The sequence below is a fragment of the Psammomys obesus genome, unplaced genomic scaffold (genome assembly GCF_907164565.1).
Source record: "Psammomys obesus unplaced genomic scaffold, mPsaObe1.curated_primary_1811, whole genome shotgun sequence".
Classification (NCBI taxonomy): Eukaryota; Metazoa; Chordata; class Mammalia; order Rodentia; family Muridae; genus Psammomys; species Psammomys obesus.
The window spans coordinates 3,526,833-3,539,058 of NW_026590809.1; the positions used below are offsets into that span (position 1 = coordinate 3,526,833).

Here is a 12,226-nt window from a genome sequence, read left to right on the forward strand (position 1 = left end):
CCCCCCCCCTTCTCCCTCTCTCTCTCTCCAAGATTGCAACCTCTCCCACCTCCCCCCACCCGCGACAAAAACCCGGCATCCACACTACTCCCCTCCTCCCTCCTCTCGCCCCCTCCCCCGCAACCCGGAGTGAGGAGGGGGAGGGAAGGGGGGGAAAAGCCCGATCTCAAGGAAAAAAAGAGAGGGGGGCGACGGAAAGAAAGAAAAAGAGAGAGAGAGAATAGAAAGGGCACGGGGCTGATCATCACCAACATGGCTGCCTCGGCATAGACCTAAACGAGGAGTAACCCGGGCTGTGTCTTTGTCAGTTTCACCTCTGTAACCCTAAACTAATGCAGAAAACAACGGCGGAGGCTGCGGAGGGGAAAGAGGAGAGGGAGGGCGAGAAAATGGCACGAGAGGAGGTGGAGAAGGGATGACTTACGTGAGGGAAGGCGCTTGGGCTGCTCCTGCTTCCTCCTGGGCATTTTCCCCTTTTCTCACATTCTCCTCCTTGGTTAATGTGAGATCAAATAAACCCCCGTGGGGGCAGACAGGCAGACACTGGCAGGAGCGGGGAGGTAGTTGGGGGGCGGGCAGGGGGAAACCCCTTCTCTCCGGTGTGTGCAATGGGCTGAAGCTTGTTTCCTGGAGCCAGAAGAGGGGTTTTCTTCTCTTCTTTCCTTTCTTTCTTTCTTTCTTTTTTTTTTTTCCTTCTTTTTTTTTTTTTTTTTTTTAATTTTTTGGTCGTGCACCTGGCTTGTCCCCGAGCGTAATATTCTTCAATGGAAACGGATCTAATAGGTGTGAGTGTGTGTGCCCCGGGCTCGCGTGTGACGGGAGGTGTAATAAACGAGCGCCGGTGCGGCGGTGTCTATGGCCGCGCGCTGTGTCTCCGAGCCCCTAACACTAATGTCGGGATCAAAGGGCAGCGGCGGCGGCAGCACAGCTCGCAGCTCGCTCTCTCGCTCTCCTCTCGCGCTCTCTCTCCCTGTCACACACACACACACACACACACACACACACAGAGGCACAGACTGAGGGAAAGAGCGAGAGCTAGACACACGCGCGCGCGCGCGCACACACACACACACACACACACACACACACACACACACACACACAGAGCAAAGAGGAAGGTGCCCTAAGGCTCTCAGGGCGGACTCAGCCTCGCATTTACAACTGCTCTGTCTGGAAAGAATGGGGGGCGCGCGTGCGGGGGTGGGATGGACTTCTTCAAATTTATCCCGCTAGTCGCCAGGCGGGGGGGGGGGGGTTGAAAGCCCCCCCACTCTTTAAACATTATTTTACAGATTTTTTTTTTAAGGAAATAGGTTGCACAAACCACTTTCTTTCTTTTGTGTATTAAACTACATTTGGTCCTGTATAAAATTCTCCAGGCTTTTGTCACGGAAAGATTCATTCTCTCACCCCGTCACCTTGAGTCTGGAGGTTACAGACTCTCACACACTCTCCTAAAACAGTCCAATGGAAATAAATCTTTTTTAAAAAATTAAAAGATAGGAAATGACGAGATCCATAGATGGGTGGAATGAATGCCTGATTTTGGACGGCCCCGGTGGAGTTAACACTTCAAAACTCAGCCTAAATGAAAATTACAGGCCCTTGAGAAAAGGGGAAACTGAGATTAGGTCAGGCCGGAGGGTAGGCTTGGCTGCCACGGGGATATGCCTACAGGACACACAGCATCACGACTTCTGAAACTCACCCTCCCACCCTCCTAGAACACAGGTAGCTGAGGCTCACCCCGAAGCGGTTCCGGTGTGCAGTCTGAGCGCAGGCAGCACTTTTCATTAAGCCATATACTTCCATTACTTCAGAAATCACTCGTCTCGCTTCAAAGAGACACATGAAGAAGACAAACAGAAAAGGATGCGTCTCCACACAAAAGGTACTCAGTGCGGAGAACAGTTCTCTCTGACTGTAAGCCATGTGTATAGAAGTTCACTGGGAGGTTCTTAATGATTTAAAACTCCAAAATCTGCTACTATAATTGAAGTATAAAAAAAAAATTGGCCTGAAGAAGAGTTGTTTCATAAAACTCTTTGTAAGAGGAAACTTTGAACTTGGTGGAATACATTATATGCCATGAGTCAGAGCTAAAAAATAAAAAGGTGCACTGTTTAAGCTACATCTTCCATTTTGAGCTTTAAAAAAACCTCTTGACTCGTCATCTTATTATGTTAAGTATTTTCCTACCAATTTTTAAATAGATGTTTTTATCAGAGAAGGTGGAGTCACAGTGAAGATGCAGATCAAAATGGCATGCTGCAAGCTGACATGAGTGACTCAGAAGTCTCCAGGGGTGTGAAGGAGAGCCATGGTTGAGTACAGCACCTTTAAAGACGACAACAGCTGTCTATTGTTTTCATCAGGAAACTTCGGAGGAGACTATGTCTCTCAGAACATGGTTCTCACTCATAATGAATTCCCAAGATGAACCCCTTCCCGCTCGCCCACCGAATGCTGTGATGCTATCTGAAGCAGGGTTTAAGTGACTACTGACATGAACACCACATACACAATTGAGTTTAAACTGACGAATCAACCTTAAACCAACTCAAAAAAAAAAAAAAGTCTTTTTTCAACGGTAATTAAACCCAAGCATGGTGACCAACAGCTCTGATCCCAGCACTGGGGAAGCAGTGGCAGGCAGATCTCTAAGGCCATCCTGGTCTACATAGCAAGCTCCAAGCTTGCCACGGCTTCACATGAAGACTCTGTCTCAAAACAAACAAATAAACAAAAGAGGCAGTAAATTTCCTAGGGTTATAATTCAAAATGGACTGTCTTTCAACTCAGAGCAAATGCAGTTTGCTGTGACTTGGAATGTATATCAGGTTTGAAGTTAGTCTGTTCCGGGCAGACTGCCGTGGGCTTGTCACACCTAAGGAGCTGAAAACAGTGAGCGTGACAAGGGCCCTAGCTCCTTCAGAACCTCCACTGAGGATGCCAGGATGGCGGCTCCAAATGGACGCAGCACCACCTTTTCCTGAAACTGCACCGACTCCGCACAGTACTTACTACAGTGTAATTGAAAACACACTTTTGGCCCTTCCTCCAAGCTGAGTACATTTCCTGCGACCTTTTAAAGGCATTCAGGCAAATGCTGTCGACTTTTAATTATATAGGTGTTCCATCAACAGCCAAAAGCATTTTAAATGGAATTTATTCATACCTCCACCTTTTTCCAAAAATTATTTGAAGTAATGCATAACAATAGGAAATAGAAATAAACAGAGGTTGTTCTGTTTAAATCACAGGTTGGTGTCTGAATGGTAGACAACACTGTTTAAGGTCATTTGTGTCCACCTTTAATTGCTATATATTCAAACTAATTTTAATGTTAGAGCAATCTAAAATGTTAGGAAGATAAATGCTAGAGATTACCACAAAGAAACTCAAAATCAAAATTTAATAATATGTTTGGGTGCACATACCTATGAGCAACAAGCTTGGGTTCTTACTCACCATAGTGTTAGACTCAAATGTATTTGATTCACCAGGCTTTTAAGACCATGTATTTCTTAAAAATCATACTGCTCTATCCACCCATCTCTATCACCTGCCAAATTTAGTTTCTTTAAAGAAGAAGAATTGTTGGCAACAACCTAGAACCCCTGCATAGATGTAGCCCCTGGCAGCTCAGTGTCCAAGGGGTTCCCTAGTAAGGGGAACAGGGACTGTCTCTAATATGAACTCAGTGGCTGACTCTTTGATCACCTCCCCCTAATAGGGAGCATCCTTAGCAGGCCACAGAGGAGGACAATGCAGCCAGTCCTGATGAGACCTGATAGACTAGAGTCAGAGGGAAAGGGAGGAAGACCACCCCTATCAGTGGACTGGAGAAAGGGCATGGGATGAGAAGAGGGAGGGGAGAGTAGGATTGGGAGGGGGAATGAGGGAGGAGGCTACAGCTGAGATACAAAGTGAATAAATTGTAATAAATAAAAAAAATTTAAGCATAAAAAAAGAATTGTGCATTCTAAGATGATTCATAAATTCTAGCTCACAGGTGTAAATGCCTGTTAAGCCCAAGGATTACTAACGATGAGTAGACAGTGGGGTCACAGCTCTCAGAAGAGCATGGTCTTCAGAGGGTCTACAGGTCCAAGGAGTTTTATAATAAGAATGACTTGGCATGTACAGCACCTGCTGACGTGCCTAACGGCCCAAGGTCTGTCTCTGACACCTTCTTGGTGGGATGAGGAAACCAACTCTCAGCGAGTTGTTCCTGCCCTCCACACGTGTGTGGTGGCACGTGCAGCATCCCTCCCAGTAATACGAGCTAATTAATGTTTTTTAAACTGTTATAATAATATTAAGATGTTTTCCACGTTGGCATTTGCTGTAATGAGGCCCAAGGCAGAGATGGGTAAAATGATGGCATTGGCACAAAAACAGTCAGGGGCACTACAATTGTGATTAGTCATTCTATTCTTCACCGCATGTGCTCAGAGAAAGCAAAAAGGAGGGCTCGTTTAAGGATCTCCTTGATGGAGCCATAAAAATTATGAACTTTACTAACTCTGACCCGTTGAGACGAGACTTTTCTCTGTGACACAGTGACGGGCACAGAAAGCTCTCTGCCATGGCTGAAGTCCGTCAGCGTCTGGAGGAAAATCACTCCTCAGATTGTTTGAAATAGTCTTCATTTCTCGTGGGACGTTATCTTTACTTGAAAGAATGATTGGCAGACTTGGGTATTTCTCAAAAAAAAAAAAAAATGAAGTGAGCTTGTAACTTCAAGGAAAACAGGAGGTAGAATTTTTCTAGAAGTGGCAGGATCTGTACTTACAAGTAAAAACTTACATGATTTGTGTTTGTTACCAGCTTCCTGACTCTTCATTTGTTTTATGAGATCCATGGTGGCATTAATAAGCGTGACTTTGTAAAAGTAGCGTCGACATTGTGAAAAATCTGCCCAGCTCAACTTAACCACAATATTACAAATATTCAGTGCGTAATGTTACCAAGTCAAGTAATTGTAGAAGATTCACTTAAAGTGAAACATGGATCCATGGATTTTAATGCAAAAAATTAGGAAAGTGCATTGATGTGGTTTCAGATTCCACACTGCTCATAACTTTTAAGACACGACTATTCACTGAGCTTTAGAGCACTGGTAAAGACAGATAGCCACAGTTACTTGACAAGATTATTAATACAGTTCTTCCTTCTCTAAGAAAGCCTCTGTATGAAGCTGTCTTCGAGTAAATCTTTCTTTCCTTTTCTTTTTTTTTCTACTTATTGACTGTTTTTCTTTTTTTTAATTTAGTTATTTTTATTAATTACAGTTTATTCACTTTGTATCCCCCCATAAGGTCCTCCCTCCTCCCCTCTCGGTCCCACCCTCCCTCCCCCTTCTTCACACATGCCCCTCCCCAAGTCCACTGATAAGGGAGGTCCTCCTCTCCTTCCTTCTGATCTTAGTCTATCAGATCACATCAGGAGTGGCTGCATTGTCATCTTCTGTGGCCTGGTAAGGCTACTCTCTCCTCATGGGGAGAGAGAACAGGCCAATCAGATTATGTCAGAGGCAGTAAAAATATGGAACGCTTCACGAATTTGTGTGTCATCCTTGCACAGGGGCCATGCTAATCTTCTCGGTATCGTTCCAATTTTAGTATATGTGCTGCCAAAGCGAGCACTCTTTCCTTTTCTTTAAATTTAGTTTTACTTATTCTTTTTTAAAGTTTTTATTTTTAGTTATGTATTCCTGTGTGTGTTTCTAGGCATATGTGCACGTGAGTGTAGTGCCCGTGGAGACCAGAAGGAGGCCCTAGATCCCCTGGAGTATAAATGGTTGCAAGCAGTCTACTGTGAGTGCCGGGAATCAAACTTCTGTCGTCTGCGAGAGCAGCACAGGCTCTTAACTACTAGACCATCTTTACATCTCTCTACCCCTTTAAACTATGTGTATGTATGTGTCTGTGTGTGTCATGTGCCTATGAAGTCCAAAAGAGGGCCTTGAATCCTCTGGAATTGCACTTATAGGAGGTTGTAAGCCATCCAGCGTGGGTGCTGGGAACTGAACTTGGACTGTTGGACAAGAGTGGCAAGTTTCCTGAACCACAGAGCCATCTCTTCAAAAGCTCCTTTTTATATTTTTTTAAGTCTTTTAAAGACAGGGTTTCTCTGTGTAGCTTTGGCTGTCCTGTAATTGCTTTGTAGACCAGGCTGGCCTCGAACTCACAGAGATCTGCTTGTCTTTGTCTCCCTGAGCGCTAGGATTACAGGAGTGTGTCACCTTGCCTGGCTTCCTTTTTACATTTTTAAACAAATAAATTGAAGCTGGGTGTGGCAGCGTGACCTTTAATCCCAACACCAGACTGTGGGTCTGAGGCCAGCCTGCTATATAGAAAGAGTTCCAGGCCAACCAAAGTTACATAGTGAAACTCCGTTCCAAAAAACGTATATAAATAAATAAAAAGAATAAATGAATAAGCTGGGGGGGGGGGGGGGCTATGTTGAATCTCGTGCATGTTATATAACGCACCAATGACTCAGAGCCTCAGCCCCTTTCCATGAACATCTTTAAGCAAAACAGCACATAACAGACAGAACACAGACACAGACAGAGGAATGAAGCTGGGCTGCATTGAGCCAGACAGTGCAGAGGTTTACGAAAAGAACTTACATTAATTAATGCATATCGATGTCTCTCTCATGGTTCTGAAAACCATAGATTGTTTATAAGATGTATAATGTATGATTTTATTAATTGTAAATAAATAAGTATTTTTTCCTAGCGGCCGGGGGCAGAAAGGTACCAGTAGGCCTGGTACACGGGGTGGGAGAGAGAATGGGGAGAGCAGTCAAAACTGCAGACATAACTGTCACAGGAAACTTGCTACATTGTATGCTAATTTTAAAAAAGAAGAGAAAGGAAAAAGAAGAGGTCAACTTTGATGTATTTTACTCAAAGAGGTGAGAATTACAGGGCATCTCAGGAACACTGCTACAGTGAATGGTCACTTGAAGTGAACGTTCAGTTTAACAGATAACTCCCTAAGCAAACCACCCTGGTGAGCACGCACTGAGGAAAGCGCTCCCCTTGGGGGTGTAAACAGCGGTTTTCAAGTTACTGGTCGCAGCGTTGTTGGGAGCACCTGGTACTCTTGCCTCGGGGGCTTCCGTTCAGGTCCCAGAACCTGCATGGCTCCTCATCGCTCTAGCTGTCTGATGCCCTCCTCTGACCTCAGACGAAACACTAATAATACACACGAAATAAAATGCGTGAATCTAAAAATTTTTTAAAACTATTGATCAAATACATAATTCTTCCTAAAAAGGTTATAAAAGTAGAAAAAAATAAGTCTCAGCTTTTAAAATAATATGCATTTTTTTAGTAAGTAACTTAGCAAATATCAACAGATCCGATGCCTATAAACAAAACCTCAGACTTTTAGGGTATTAAAGACATCTTGCTTCCAAAGAGTTTAGCTACCTTTGCTCTGGAAATTAAGACGCAATTAAAGAGAAAAAAAAAATGCTTGTATAGGGGCGGTGGTGGAGGGCGTGTAAGCCAAGTACAAACATGCTGACCTCGTTACCCCCTGGAGTGGAGACACGGTCTGTGAACCCCACAAGCGGTGTCTCTGATATCTCCCTAGGAGACGCAGAGAGCCGACCAGGATGTTCTGCAGACCTCCTGGAATCATGGTTTCCAGCCTTGTCACGAGGATCCTTTTTTCCAAGCCGAGGCCTCGGGCCCCTTCTGGCCTCGGAGCTCCTCGGTGGAAGCTTCTCTCTTTCCTGGGGCATCAGGCTTCTGCTGCATGAGCTGAGATGGGGCTCTTTACCCTCACAGAGCGAACATCTCTGAGAGCAGAGCTCTGAGTTTGGCGCCTCTCCTGGCCTGGACCCCACGTGTTGTAAATCAGAATCTACTGATGCTGACCAGCCTTATGTCAGAGTAGGAAGGCTTTTTGTTCTAATCTGTGCTTAGGAAGCAGGCCAGGATGAGGCTAGCAAATTTTATTAGGGTTTGGATAAGCCATGTTTTCAAAAGTAATGGAAAGGGGTGTTGTACAAGGCCGTGGATTCAAATTCTAATGCCACACAACAACAACAACAATATATTAACAATAATGAACACGCGGTAGGAGGCTGTGAGCGTGCAATTTCAAGACCCAGCAGAGGAAAACATTCCCAGGTGTTTGGATTTTTTCATATAAACACAGTCTGGGGAACTTTTGCCTGAACATCTTCGCAGTGGCTCTTCAACCCTGCATTCCAGGGGAACATATCCAAGTAGAGTCATAGTCACTTCGGGTACACTCCCGGCTTCTGTGCTCCATTTGCCTCACGGGGTCCATGCCCTCTCTGAGGCTGGAACACCTCAGGCCTTCTGTGTTTCTTCCTAACCTGTACGCCATCTTGAAACAGAACTCTTCCCTCCAAGTCCTTATGGGCACTTGGGGTCTATATCAACTTAGCTTCTTTTAGGCCCCTATGATCAGGAAGGGTAAACCATTCTCCCTGGCAGCTGCTCCCCATTTTCAGGCATTTTAAACTGATTTGTCTGACTCTCCACAAAACCACTACACATTCCTATTATGAAGGATTGACCCTAGGGCCTTCAGGATGCTAGGCAAGATCTTTATTCCACTGAGCTGTATTCTTATCATAATTCCTTTGGTTGTTATTGATATTTTGAAGTAGGATCTCACTATATAGTTCTGGCTGTCCTGGAACTCATTCTGTAGATCAGGCTTGGCCTCGAACTCATGGAGATCGTCTTCCTCTGCCTCCCGAAGTTCTGGAATCAAGGACATGCAGCACATGTGGCTTGTCTAATTCTTTAACAGACCTCTTTGTCCGCTGGCCCAGCCACCTTACACCTGCCTCACATCCTGCCTTTGTCTCCTTGTAAATCCCTCTCGTGAAGCAGCAGCTGTGACTCCATGTCTCTATTGTGTTTCTCTGTCACACTGGCTCCATTCCTGTCTGCCCACTGTGGACACCCAGGACATCCTGACAAGGCTGCTACACACGAAGAAACTCCATCTGTAGGAAATAGGACATGCCCAGGAAATGATTGCATGTTGTCCTGGCTCCTTTTCGACTGCTATGATAAAATTTCATGACCAAGGCAACTTACAAAAGAAAATGTTTAATTTGGGTCTCATGGTTTCTGAGTCCACGATGGCAGAGCAAAGCCGTGGCAGCAAGAACAGCTGAGAGCTTTCATTTTGATTGGCAGGTAGGAGTCAGAGAGAGTGAGACACACTAGGAATGGCAGGGTATTTTGCAACCTGCAAGCCTGCCCCCAGTGAAACACTTCCTCCAAGAAGGCCACAGCTCCTAATCCTTCCCCAGCAGTTCCACCAACTAAGGACCAAGTATTCAAACATATGAGCCTATGGCAGCCATTTTTATCCAGATAGCCATATACATTTTGCATGTTTTTAATTGTGTATTAAATATTAATCTTACATTTTGGTTATCAGCAAGTGAAATGGAAATGAAATCCAATTAAAATGCCTTTTATGGGTTTCCTTTGTGTCTTAGTTTGCTTTCTATTGCTGTGACAAAAACCATGACCAAAAACAACTAGGGAAGAAAGACTTTATTTGGCTTGCATGTTCCCATCACAGTCCAGCACAAAAGGAAGTTAGGGCAAGGAACCTGGAAGCAGGAACTGAGGCCACAAAGGAACCCTGCTTACTGTTGTTTTCTCCATGGCTTGCTCAGCCTGCTCTCTTAAACACCCCAAGCCACCCGCCCAGGGGTGTGCCACCTCCAGTGGGCTAGGCCCTCTACATCAGTCAATCAAGAAAGGAAAAAAGCAAAAGCAAACACACAACAACAAGAAGTAACAGCCAGTATACCTTGCATTCTATCATTCCTGATATGTCTGCCATCTACTGCTGCCTCTCCTCTCGGAATCCCACTTTGACAGCTGCCCATTTCTATTCTGGATTTTATATAGTTAAATATCCCAAGGGAAGGAGGACTAAGTTCCTTTGAGGTGTCATCTTGGCTCCCAAGTTTGGCTATACCCCTTTATCAAGCAGGATGGCCTCCTGTATAAATCAGCTAACAGCCAGGCCATGAGAGCTATTTATTACACACCCCCACTCAGCCACTATATTGTCTCATACTTTAATATTTTAATAAGGAGAGAAAAGTGGTGCTCCAAGTCAGGGTCATGGGCCTGTGTGGGCAGAGGGAATCTTGCAGATCACTTTATTTGGAGCTGGTGTTTCACAGACGAAGAACTTTAAAAAGCAGAAGTCTGGGAGAAGCCAATATAGCTGAGATGGGGCTAGTGAGCACGCCGCTGTGCTAGAGAAATGGGGGCTGCAATGTAACATAATGCTGAGGTTTTGCTATGCACCCTAATATAGCAATATACAAACGTGAATAATTAAGAGTTTTTCAACAAGCATTGTTGGGTGGGGGGGTGCAGAAAAATATTACATCCTCTGAGCAAAAACTATTTTTCAAAAGAATAATGTTTATAACTTCATAAAAAGTGTTCAAGAAGCTGACATTCATCAGGAGGCAGAGGCAGGCAGATCTCTGTGAGTTCAAGGCCAGCCAGTAAACTCTAGGATAGTGAGGGCTATGTAGAGAGATGCTGTCTCAAAAGCAAACAAACAAAGCAAACTTCCCACCACCACCACCACAACAACAGAAGAAGCCTGCATGCAAATCCTAATTCCAGCCAAAAGTTCACTTATCCTTGAGCAATGGTCTTGGAAAGTGTTTCAGGCCAGGTCACAGGCTCAGACCACAGGAGCAGTCTATTACTTAAAAGGCAAGAGCCATGAGTTACCCACCAAGCCCACCTCCTAATGGCCGTTCCTCTAGCCATTTTCATTTCGGAGCAATGACAGCCTCCGAAGCCTCTGCCTCCTTCATGCTGCATTCAGGCTGAGGGCCAACAGGACAAGTGGCATTTCACAAACGGTCTAGGACAATAAAAGGCTCCTATGAATTGCTTAAAACAACAGGAAGGAGCAGGACGGATAAACTACAATACGCATCCTTGTCCCGGCTCTGAGGCACAACTGGTTCAGCAAGTGTCCTTTCAGGAAGCAGTCTGGCCCCTGAGCAGTTGGAGCTGTGCAGGAGCTGCCCCGTCCCGTACACTGGCCTACAGGAGCTGCCTTGTTTCCCACAGAAGGGCTCCTCTGGCCAAGCGGTGGCTGCCGCAGAGCTCTTATTAAAGGTGTCCTGAGAAACAGACGGCGGGCATCGCAGGAATCGCTTAATTTCCAAAGGTCATGCTTCTAGACATGTGTGCCCCAAGAGAGTCAAGCTCCATTAGTGTCGAGTTGTCTATTGTTTTAGAAAAAGGTTAGCCTGGTAACTCCTTGACTTTTTCTTTTTAAAACAACAAACAAACAAACAAACAACAAACTATTCCAGCTCCTTGGAGATATCTGGGAAGCAGGTGTTTCAGTTCAGCAGTGTTTGTGTCTGAAGGTAGAGATAGTTACCACAGGAAAAGACGAAACAACAAAACTGTATATGTAAGGACAAACTTGTCCTCATGTCTACCACTGGGACCATTTCTTTGTTCACTTTATGGCTGGGGAAACTGAGGCATGACTTAGACAATTAGTTCACATGGGGTCTGGCATGTCTTAATCATACGACTGACACTCTCTTGCAGTCCCAGCCCTTCTCTTGAATCAACCAGGCAGGGGAGCAGACTGGCCGGCCTTAGGTCCTAAAGGTCAAGAGGCTCCAGCTTTTGTCTCCTAAGAGAGGAGTACTCTGGATCTTGGGGTGCTCTGCCCAGGAACTCTTGCTTCCAGTTTCCTGCAGGGCAAGCGTAAACTCCCAGGTCGATCTCAGTTGTGTTAGGGGGAGTTAAGTCAGCTCCAGGAGTCACCAGGATGTAAACATGCCAAAATGGACAGTGAATTCCCTGTGCATGCGTGAGGCAGCCTCGTGCTGGTTCTTCCATATTTGTGCCCTGACTGTCTTCCCATCCTCTGCCCACTTCCTGCTCCAGAACCTGACCTCTTCTGAAAATGCACCACCCACACTCCCTAGTGCCTTGATGTACTTTTGGACCTAGTCAGCAGGCACAGGCAAGAGGAGGAGAGTGGGAGGGGAGAGGGCAGGGATGTTTCATCCTAGTCTCTCCCAGCTGGGCTGTCTGCCGGCTGCACTTCCATCAGCTGCCTCAGACTTTAGACTGCGGTGATGCCATTTCTTCCCCGCTCCTTCAGCCCCGGGTGGTCATGCCCTGCCACTGTTACTC

The 12,226-nt window shown here is 45.5% G+C and overlaps 1 protein-coding gene and 1 non-coding gene across 4 annotated transcripts in view; both read right to left on the reverse strand.

Moving 5' to 3' along the window:
* The window catches only part of Znf827 (zinc finger protein 827), a 168,980-nt gene extending 167,992 nt beyond the window's left edge, over positions 1–988 (reverse strand). For all 3 annotated transcript variants that reach the window (XM_055609038.1, XM_055609039.1, XM_055609040.1), the window contains exon 1: positions 425–988. In XM_055609038.1, coding sequence (XP_055465013.1) covers positions 425–467 — 43 coding nt within the window. In that variant the 5' untranslated portion in view covers positions 468–988. The remainder of the gene's footprint in view (positions 1–424) is intronic.
* A 4,556-nt stretch (positions 989–5,544) lies between these two features.
* Positions 5,545–5,651, reverse strand: LOC129678357 (U6 spliceosomal RNA). Its single transcript, XR_008720353.1, has one exon. It is a non-coding gene; the product is annotated as a U6 spliceosomal RNA (small nuclear RNA).
* Between the last annotated feature and the right edge of the window lie 6,575 nt (positions 5,652–12,226).